Source organism: Glossina fuscipes, unplaced genomic scaffold, assembly GCF_014805625.2.
Source record: "Glossina fuscipes isolate IAEA_lab_2018 unplaced genomic scaffold, Yale_Gfus_2 0, whole genome shotgun sequence".
NCBI lineage: Eukaryota > Metazoa > Arthropoda > Insecta > Diptera > Glossinidae > Glossina > Glossina fuscipes.
The window spans coordinates 37,170,079-37,179,896 of record NW_023998414.1 but is presented as its reverse complement, the minus strand read 5'-3'; the positions used below and the strand labels follow the sequence as shown (position 1 = coordinate 37,179,896).

General features: G+C 32.7%; 2 protein-coding genes across 8 annotated transcripts; one reads left to right on the top strand and one right to left on the bottom strand.

Annotated features, from left to right (window-relative positions):
• Positions 1-90: 90 nt before the first annotated feature.
• On the bottom strand, positions 91-3,348 carry LOC119633226 (aladin). 2 transcript variants are annotated; one of them, XM_038026660.1, is made up of 6 exons: positions 3,113-3,347; positions 2,723-3,051; positions 1,581-1,707; positions 1,354-1,505; positions 919-1,292; positions 91-619 (listed from the first exon to the last, which is right to left on the bottom strand). In XM_038026660.1, the coding sequence occupies exons 1-6, from the start codon at positions 3,209-3,211 to the stop codon at positions 282-284; spliced, it is 1,419 nt and encodes a 472-aa protein (XP_037882588.1). In that variant the 5' UTR covers positions 3,212-3,347; the 3' UTR covers positions 91-281. The 2 variants fall into 2 exon arrangements, with proteins under 2 accessions (XP_037882588.1, XP_037882596.1); XM_038026668.1 differs by having other exon boundaries at positions 282-619; positions 2,723-3,048; positions 3,113-3,348.
• A 997-nt stretch (positions 3,349-4,345) lies between these two features.
• LOC119644104 (kelch-like protein 26) lies at positions 4,346-7,693 on the top strand. Of its 6 annotated transcripts, none has more exons than XM_038043668.1 (6): positions 4,346-4,567; positions 4,832-5,006; positions 5,111-5,377; positions 5,471-6,317; positions 6,375-6,761; positions 6,825-7,693. In XM_038043668.1, exons 3-6 carry the CDS (start codon positions 5,159-5,161, stop codon positions 7,310-7,312), a joined length of 1,941 nt encoding a protein of 646 aa, XP_037899596.1. In that variant the 5' UTR covers positions 4,346-4,567; positions 4,832-5,006; positions 5,111-5,158; the 3' UTR covers positions 7,313-7,693. The 6 variants fall into 6 exon arrangements, with proteins under 6 accessions (XP_037899596.1, XP_037899582.1, XP_037899573.1 ...); XM_038043654.1 differs by having other exon boundaries at positions 4,813-5,006; XM_038043645.1 differs by having other exon boundaries at positions 4,679-5,006.
• Positions 7,694-9,818: the final 2,125 nt, after the last annotated feature.

Sequence of the window (9,818 nt, the reverse complement as noted above, 5' to 3'; positions counted from 1 at the left end):
TAATTTTAAAACATAGAGTGCATATGTAGCCATTAAATCAATAAACACTCTGAATTTTTAGTTAGGATACAAAAGAAATCTTGTTTTAAGTCTTTTTCTTAAAATAAATTTATTATAATTAAATTCTTAGACAATGTATTTTTCGGTTATTCTTTGTTTTCCTAATCACTTCTGCTACTACTTACAGAGTTGTATTAAAAAAAAAAAAAAAATTCTTTATTTATAACAAAAATTATAATAAAACAATCATCATCATGTACCTTGAAATATTTTGAGCTTCTTTATAAATTCATCAATGGAACGTACTGTATGCGGCCACTAGACCAACCGACAGTTAACATACAATTTGAACTTTTATGACTCTCGCTTTGAAAGCATATATAACTGGGATATTCTTTACCAAGACCGGCCAGGAAAGATGACGGTGACACAGTAAGATCATATTTTTGTATGGTCGTTGAAAAGATAGCAATACAATCTGTATCTTGAAAGGTGATCGCCAGAAATAAGCCTTTAGGATCCCATGCTAAAGCCTGAGGTTTGCCACCCAATTCACGCTCCCCAACTATAATTTTTCTTAAATCGACCAAAGGTAACGCTTCTTTTTGCTCGCAGTCAGCTGCAAAGAAAAGAAAACTTTTACTGCATTCTTTCTAATAAAATAATAATAATACAAGTAAGTCCTCAATTTTAAATGTGTCAAGCTTCATACAAATTATAACAGTAATCGCATTATAAATTACCTGTAGCTTGCCTTGCTTTTAATAATAATAATAATAAAAAAAAGAAGGGATTTCTATGGGCAGATTTGTCTCACAGAGACAAAGCAAAAAATAAACAAATTATCTATTATCCAATATAACTTGCTTATCTTCACTGCCTAAGGATGGCTTAACAATATTTAAAAATTTAACTTACATTTAAATAACTGTTCCTCAACAAATTGTAATCGATAGAGTATTGATTCCTCTGAGGTAACAAATAATAGAAAACTGGCACAGGGTGACCAGCAGGCTGATTGTATATGACCTTTCGATACAGTCCAACGTTCTGGCTGCCATTTCCTTTCAGTATACCAAACGCGAAAGACATTGCCAAGTGTAGCGCTAAATAAACAAGAACCATCTGGCGACCATTTTAATAAAGAACAAGGTGGTCCTACACGTTTCAAGGCAATACTTTGCATTTTGTCGATATGCCACAGTATAATATCAGTATTGCCAATTGAAGCTGATGCCAGTAAATTACCATCTGTACTCCATTGCACCGAGGTAATAGGATAATGATTATTACTGGGAATTGAAATTAATTTTAAAGTAAAAATGCATTTTAATGAAGCTTCAAAAGACCTACTATTTTAAGAATACGGCTTGCGATTGCGAACGCGTTATATGCATATTATTGTCCATTACCCACAAACAAATACCCCTTTGGCATCCTACTGCTAATTCGGCTGCAGTAAAAGGCCGCCAAGCCATGCAGGCAATCCACTTTTGTGTTGTTCCCTGTTTTTTACGATTAACGTGAAAATTTTCATTTCAAACATTTGTTACTAATATTATTTAGATATTTACAATTACCTTCAATATTGGCACAACGGCCGGCTGGTCTGTATAAATGCGTATAAGATCATCCACGCCAGCAACAGCAATTTTAAAATAATTTGGATGCCATGCAATGCATCGTACGCTCGCTCTTATCCAGTCCCTGAAATATAAAAATAAACAATTTCAGTCGAAAAAATCCATTGCCTCACATCTAGGCTAAGATAAAGATAAGCCTCTCTCTCTCCTATCTTTTGTCGATTGCTGATGAACGTGTACATTTTACATATAATATTTTAGATATTTCTTTCAGATTTGGCAGAAATCCATAGGTAAATGCATAAATTATAAACAAATCGTCTTGCATAAAAATAAACTGTGAATGTTAACAAATTCGCTAAAGTTGCATATAGCGTCTTTTTCTTTGTAAATATGTGTGTAACATTCTGGCCATCCATCTTAAAAATGAAGATTTTAAGACTTATGACCCAGAGACATGACTATATTGAAGCACTTTGTAGACTAAGGTTGCGTAAAAGTCAGGCATCGATGTACGAGACATTTGTCAATGTAATGAAAATTTCGAATTTCTTTAGCTCATTCAAAACGCACTTCCACATAGATTCGCGAGATATAGATGAATATCTTTGAAATGTTTTGGTTTGGATGCAACGGCAACTGGAATGTAATCATTTTCCTATATTTGCTAAAATAACAAATTTGAGAAGTTTGGTAAATATAGTTCTGGAAAGCTGAACTTAAATGTATTTGTAAGCTAATTTTATATAAATTCGTTAGGTATACGCAAATATATTTTGTATTTCCTACAAGCTTCCAAGCTCAACCATATCTTAATCGTAATGCTCTGCTAAGGCATTTACAGAGCTTTGTAAATAATTGTGCTAAATTTCAAATCGACTACTTTCCCATAATAGAATGGATGGAAACATAGGTGATATTACCTATGTTATTTTGTGCATATTATAAACGCCTATTATTACTAGTCAATAATATAAGCGCTAATTTTACGGGGTGAGTATGAAAACGTAAATTTCATGAGATGTTTAAAATTCAGCACATGCGGACTTAGTTGAATTATTCACGTTCTTAATTTTAATTGTATAAAATTTAAGTAAATAAATTTCTACTAGCTTCGTGCGCTCTAGTAGAAAGATTACCTGGTTTCCGAATAGGTGGCTACGCTAGCAATGCCTTGCTCTTCCATATGCGGAAAAATTTTATTTTTCCAATCTTGCATAAATTTCATAGCTCTAAATGCAAACTCAGCAATTGAAGAAATTATAGGATTGTACGCTACGGCCTCGTTATTTCTCGCCTCATTAAGAGCATCTTTGAAGCCACTTTCGAAAAACGTACGTATGATACGCTTCGACACTCCCTCATTTACCGGCACCAAAACGTTGCCCCAAGTGTCCACAAATCTTGACGATTGAGTGGAAGTATTAAAACCATCACAACATAAATTAATTTCAGGGTAGTAGTCCTGCTGCATGGAGGAAAGTTAATGCTTGGGAAATGAGGCCAAATCATCTAACTCAATTAATTACCACACAAAAATTGCCTTGAAGTTCGCGTAGAGGTAAAATACACAAACGACTGGATTTTAGGCAACCAAGGCTTGCGCCTTCTTTATGAAAACTAGACATTCGTTATTTAATTAAAATGCTAAGCGTTTCTGTATGCGATTTTCGTCTTAATGTTCAAATAAATGTGCTCTGAACAGCAATAAACAAACGCCAACCGGTAAAGCAATTTTGGTATTTTTATGCCACGCAAGTGAAAATAACAAACATTTGAACAAAGTTTAGAAACATTAATGTACTTAGCAACTGCATATCATGACTGTGTTTCGCTAAATTAAAAAAGCAAAAATTTCTAGAATTTTTTTAAAGCAAAATACAATTAAAACGAAAAGAAAACTTTTTCAATGTAGATATAGGTAGCGTTAAATTTTAATTAAAATTTTTTTCGTCTCGTTATTATAAAAATTATTGAATACCATTGTACAGTGGTAAAGATTAATTTTTATAAGCAGAATTTATTATGCTGAGTTTTGAAAACCTTCACTTATGGTAGAACTATGCATTGAAAACCAAATGTCGCAAATGTCGTCAAAAATATATTTTAGAATTGTTTTTATAAACTTCTATATATTATATTCTATATACGAGTAAGTCAACTTAAAAAATTAATAAAAATAGAATTATTGAAGTTCTTTAGAAATATAAAGTAGGCGCTGACATCGATATCAGAGCTATTGCCAAAGCTTCAAAGTAAAATTTTGAAAATTTTATGTAAAAATCAATTTAAACGAAAAGATTTTCAATTGTTTGTAAACTGCACCCAAGTATTTTACGCAGAGGCTAAAACAAAAAAAGTTTCCGGAGAACCTCAAATTAATAACATATAAAATAATGTTTTTAATTTAAACGACAGTATTGAAAATAAAACATTCAACATGTGGTAAAAGGAATGATCGCGCACCTACAAAATGTTCGTATAATCTCGTTGCATTCTTGTTTGTTATTTTCATGCAGACTCATATAAGACAATCTAATAAGCATACATTAATGCTTTTTTAGGTATTAAAAAAAAGATGCCTTTTTTAACAGCAAAAAAATTATTCCTATATAACGAATATAATCTACTGAAGGCAATCCGGAGCGTAAAATCGGTAACTCTCGCTCGAAGTAAAAAAGGAAACGAAAATAGTTTTTCTTTGTAGAAAAATAATTTTTCATTTTTAAACAATTCTTATTAGAATTTTATTAATAAAAATTTGTTGGCTTGGCCGATCTTAACTCAACATCCAAAAAAAAAAGAAAGAAATTATTTATAAAAGGAGGAAATATTCTTCCATTTGTCATGTTTATCAAATTGTAAAAAAAATAGTAGCGGAAAGAATTTTTAAGTAATTTCGCAAGTTTTTTGTGCAGATGTTAAATAAATTCTAACTGAGAAACAGAAAATATTGAAATTGGACATAAAAAAAAGTTTGTGTAGTAAGTATGTTAAACGGAACTTTGATGGCTATTGCCTCTTGCTCTCTCTTATTGTCTCTTGATAGTCATAATAAATGTATGAATTAATAAAATTAGCAAACTCTTATGAAGTTTTGATAAAAACAGGTCACTTGAGACAAGTTCATCGTCTAGCAATAAGGAATAGAATAGGTACTAAAAGAATAAATTATAAGAGTTTACTTAGCTCCCAGGAGTTGAAAGTTTGATTAAAGTGAATATTTCAGATTTCTCTTTCTCAATTAGTAAAAACGAACAAAAACAAATAATCAGCCTTGAAGGTGATCGCGCTTAAGTAGACGACGTCAGTCAGTCAATGTTCGTAGCGATAAGAGTCTTATATGCAAAGTGGGTCAGTCAACGCAGTAAGTGAGTAAGCAATAAAAATCAACAAACGAGGAGTTTCCTAACCTTGGCCAAGGCAAGTGTGATAAGCTCTATAAGTATATGTATAAATAACACAAGTATATATTTAAAAACGTATAGATTATGTTTTATATATATTGTATTGGTTGTATTTTATAGGCGTTTATATGATAATACTGTTTAAAAGAGGGTAAAAGCATTTTGAATATGGCAGGCGGAGCTGCTTCCGTATTACGCAGCAATCCTGAACAACATTCTAATAAGTCTGCAGCTATCTCTAAACTATTATCGTCAACGTATTCACGTAATGCTCCGAATTTTGTCTTGGCCTCTCACTCAGAGGCTTTGTTACATGGGCTTAATGCCTTACGATGCGCCGACAAGTTGTTTGACGTTACCCTTATTGTCGAGGGTAAGACATTTAAGGTCGGTGTTATAATCATTTTCCGATGTGTAAAATGAAAGCCATTTTATATAGTTACCTTTAAATTTTCAATTTTACTTGCGATTTACTTTTAGGCTCATCGTGTAGTATTAGCAGCATGCAGCGATTATTTTTGCGCCATGTTCACTGATGCCATGCGTGAAGCTCGTCAATCGGAAATTAAATTGAATGGGGTTAATGCTCGTGGCATTGAATTATTAATAGAATACGCGTACACCTCAAAACTTGAACTTGATCGCAACAATGTTCAAGATGTTCTTTCGGTTTCCACACACGTCCAAATGAAGGCAGTAATCGAAGCCTGCTCAAATTATTTAGAATCCCAAATCGATTTAGAAAATTGCGTAGCTATAGCTGTTTTAGCCGATTTATATGCCCTGGACACTCTAAAACGTAAAACTTATCGTTTCATTTGCTCACGTTTAGACGAATTTTCACTAACCGCCGATCTTCTCAACTTAACCTGGGATCAATTAGAATACATATTGAGCTGTAATTATCCTGTCGACTGTTCCGAAAAGCGAGTCTTGCAAATTGCAACACAATATTGTGTGGAAACTGGTCTCAAAGCAGAGCTGGCACATTTACTGTTTTCTCATGTGCGTTTTAATCAAATAGAAGCAAGTGCTTTAAAAACCTTGCTCAGTACATTGGAGGACGAAGATAAAGAGAATAAAACTTATGTAAAGTTGATACGTGCAGAAATTAATAAACATGAGCAAAATCAAATCAAAATGCTTGGCAGCGAAAGTGAAAATGAAGTTATATCCACCGATATCTTAACAAATTCACGTGGCATGGAATTAGCTTTAGTCAAAATAGGCGGTTTTGAAACTAGTGGCTTAACTAATCAAATAAGTTGCTATTTACCGTCGGTCGGCAAGTGGGAAGGCTTAACTGCCATACCTCATATAGAACAATGTAAGTGAAAGGCACCGCCGTTTTTTATGATGATTTCATCAATTATGCTGATTACAGGCAATTATGGCACCGCCGTACTAGGTAATGATCTTTACATAGTTGGTGGATCCTACGATGTTTGTCTTAAAGAGTACATTCACCCCTTTGGTTTCCGTTATTGTCCTACCAAAGATAAATGGAAAAATATTGCACCAATACAAGCAGATCGGTGCCGTTTTTCGTTGAACGCAATGGGCAGTAATTTTTTATATGCAGTCGGTGGTGTTTGCGAACTTAACGATAATGACGATGGTGGTGATGTTGAAAACTGGGGCAACGACATGGCTATTTCGAATTGCGAACGTTATAATGCCACCACTGACCGCTGGGAGTATTTACCGGCTTTATCTGAGAATCGCAGTCAGCATGCTGGAGTAGTATTAGCCAATAGACTATATATCTCAGGTAAGGCAAGGACGAGAAAGTTATTTACAAAAAAAAAAAAAATTAACAAAATGTCGTTTACAGGTGGCATTGACCGCCATATAGTCTTGGTATCTTTATGGTGTTTCGATACGCATATTGAAAAATGGATTAAACTTCGGTCTATGCCGACACCTCGGGCTGATCATATACTCATAGCTTTAGATCAGCACATATACGCATGCGGAGGTTGGTACGAAGATCCTTTAACCGAAACACGGAGCTTGGCACAAACAATTGATGTTTACGATGTGAATAAAGATTGTTGGTCTACTGAAACGACCAATCCAATGCCAAAATATTATACTGGAGTGGCCGCAGTTAAACGACGTATTTATTTTATAGGCGGCCTATTATCATCGGCTACCATTAATCGTGCTACCACCGCTGTGCAGTGTTATGATCTGGATACTAAGCAATGGTCATTCAATGTAGAATGGGAATATCCAAGCGAAGTATGGGAGTGCACTTTAGCAGCCTTCTACGTACCACGCGAGCGAGACGATTTTATAAACGTGGAAGTTCAGACGTAAACGTTAACGATAATCACATTATTAATTAATACTCTGACTACGTTTCTCTGAAGGTTTTCTAGTATTTTTGTCTTTTATGAATTAATATTTAGAATAGATATACAATCATATAGAATTTCAGATAGTGCAACTTTTTGCACCTCTTTTCATTTTTGATTCATTTCTTGTTACGTACGAATACTAAAAAATGAAATAAAATTAACTTCATCTTGTGTTAGGGCCTGCAATTCTCATATATATATATATATCTATAAGTATAAGTGAATGTGTGTATGTATGTTTTTATGTATATGTGTTGGTGTGTATGTATTTGTGTGTGTCTGTGGCCGTGGGTGTTAGTGTGATATGGGGCGCGTGCGTGCATGCGGTTGTAAATATGTGTTTTATCACAATTTACGGATTTTTCTTTTTTTTTTCAATTATCAAGAAACAAAAAGTAACATGCCTATAGTATTAAAGAATCTCCCTGAGCTCTATTTAACCCCATGATTTTATTTATATATATATTTACACGTGAAATTGTTGCTTCTAATAAAAAATGAATGCGGCTTTTTAGTTAAAAAAAAAAAAAAGAAAAAAAAAATGAAAAAAAAAAAGATTTTCGTATTGAGACGATTTATATTCTTGTTTCTATTATAATTTTATTTTTGTACAATTTTTTTTACTGATGAAATAGTTTTTTTATATTATTTAATTTTTATATATATATATATTTTTACAGGTAATGATAACCAATTTTAATATTATTTAAGAATAAGTTCGTTACTACAGATGGCAGGGCCATTAAAAAAATTAATTTAAAAAATTATTAATAAATTAAAAGCATTAGCATTGTACTGAGTAGAAGATATTTTTTAAGTTAATTTAAAATGTTTTAAAAGAATTTAAATATAGATAAAAAATTAAAAATATAAGTAAATGTTCATTTGATGCAATTGTCTTTGAGACTTGGAGTAAACATTTTTATTTATTTATTTATTTTTTTTGTAATTTGTTCTCTATTCTGAAAAAATTTTTTTTATCAAAAATCAGTAATTAATTGGGTTTATTGGTCTTTCCTCCTCATCACTATTGTTATTGTTTGGTCCGAATTGGCAATCTGTCTGGCTGAGAGACTAACTATCGTTGTTATCGTAATTCCTGGAACTATGCATCAAAGTCAATAGTCTGAAGCATTACACATAATGATATTTTCAAAGTTATCAAGATCAAAGAAAAACGCTTTTGACTGATTGTAATATGTAAGGTGTCTGCGGTTATGCTTGGAATATGTTCGAGTGAATACATTTTTTGGGACATTGGTTGATCAAGCTGCATATAGCAATTTGGCTTAAATTTATTCTCTTATTTAATGTAATGCACGGTGATAATACGGAGATAATTACTTCTGACCCAAAAGTTTGATGAACTTGTTGAACTTGAACTACTAGTGAATAGTTCACATATGCAAGCACTTAAGGAAGTATATAAATAGTTTTGCAGAACTTCTCAGCTGAGACTTCTCTGCGGAGGAGAAGAAATTAAAATTTTCTGCTCGACCATTTTTCTACATTGACTCTCGTCCGATTGCTGAACCTCTTAGCTACTGAATAGTCCGTCTTCTTGGTAATAATAATTTCTATAAGTTTCAAGTGTTTAGGAATTATCATGATAGGCGATTAGCAAGTTTCTGTGAAGCTTCGCGATCCACACATCTCTCCTATTTATGTTAGCATATTTATGAAAAGTTTAAAGCGAATCCTCAGTACACCTATTGGCTACCTTTGTCGAATAAGTCGAAATCATTATTACATAACCTTACATATTGTTTGCTGCAGATTTTTATTCAGTTAAATTTATTTTTTGCGATTATTTAATGTTTTTCCGGTTCGCGGTGTGGGCGGATACTTTCTTGTATCTAATATGAAGTTTTTACCTATTTTAGCTTACGATGTCAACTTTTTACCATCTCCACATGCAAATCGAAATGATTGAATTGTTGGAGAAGAGAATATATATGTGTTACATGTCACAAACGGGATAAGGCAAATTTGATGCTTATATTCTTGGCAATGAAGCATAAAATGTAATAAATAAGCGGAACATAAAAATGTTGGCTTTTGTGATAGTTTTTGTTTCTAATCAATCTATTAAATGCAAAAGTGACGCGATAACGAAGCATAAGATGTTCTCTCCAATGTCTCTAACATAGCATATTGATATGGCCGGATTGGTAACAAAAACACGTATTCGTGTAAAAAAAAATATTGGCTAAATAGAAAAATAATATCCATCCAAAATAGGTTTCAAATCTAAAAAGCAAAAAAAAAAAAAAAAAAAACAACTGAAAAGCACAATAAATAATATTAAAAAATTCTTGTTAGAGTTCACTTCAGAATTCGGTTTCGTGCTTACACGGTTTAATTCATTAAATATTGGTATGAAAAGTGGGTTTTTTGTTTAGTCTGTGCCCAGCTGCAACTGAGAGAGATATATGGGAACGTGCGCTCGAAATTTTTGTTGATAA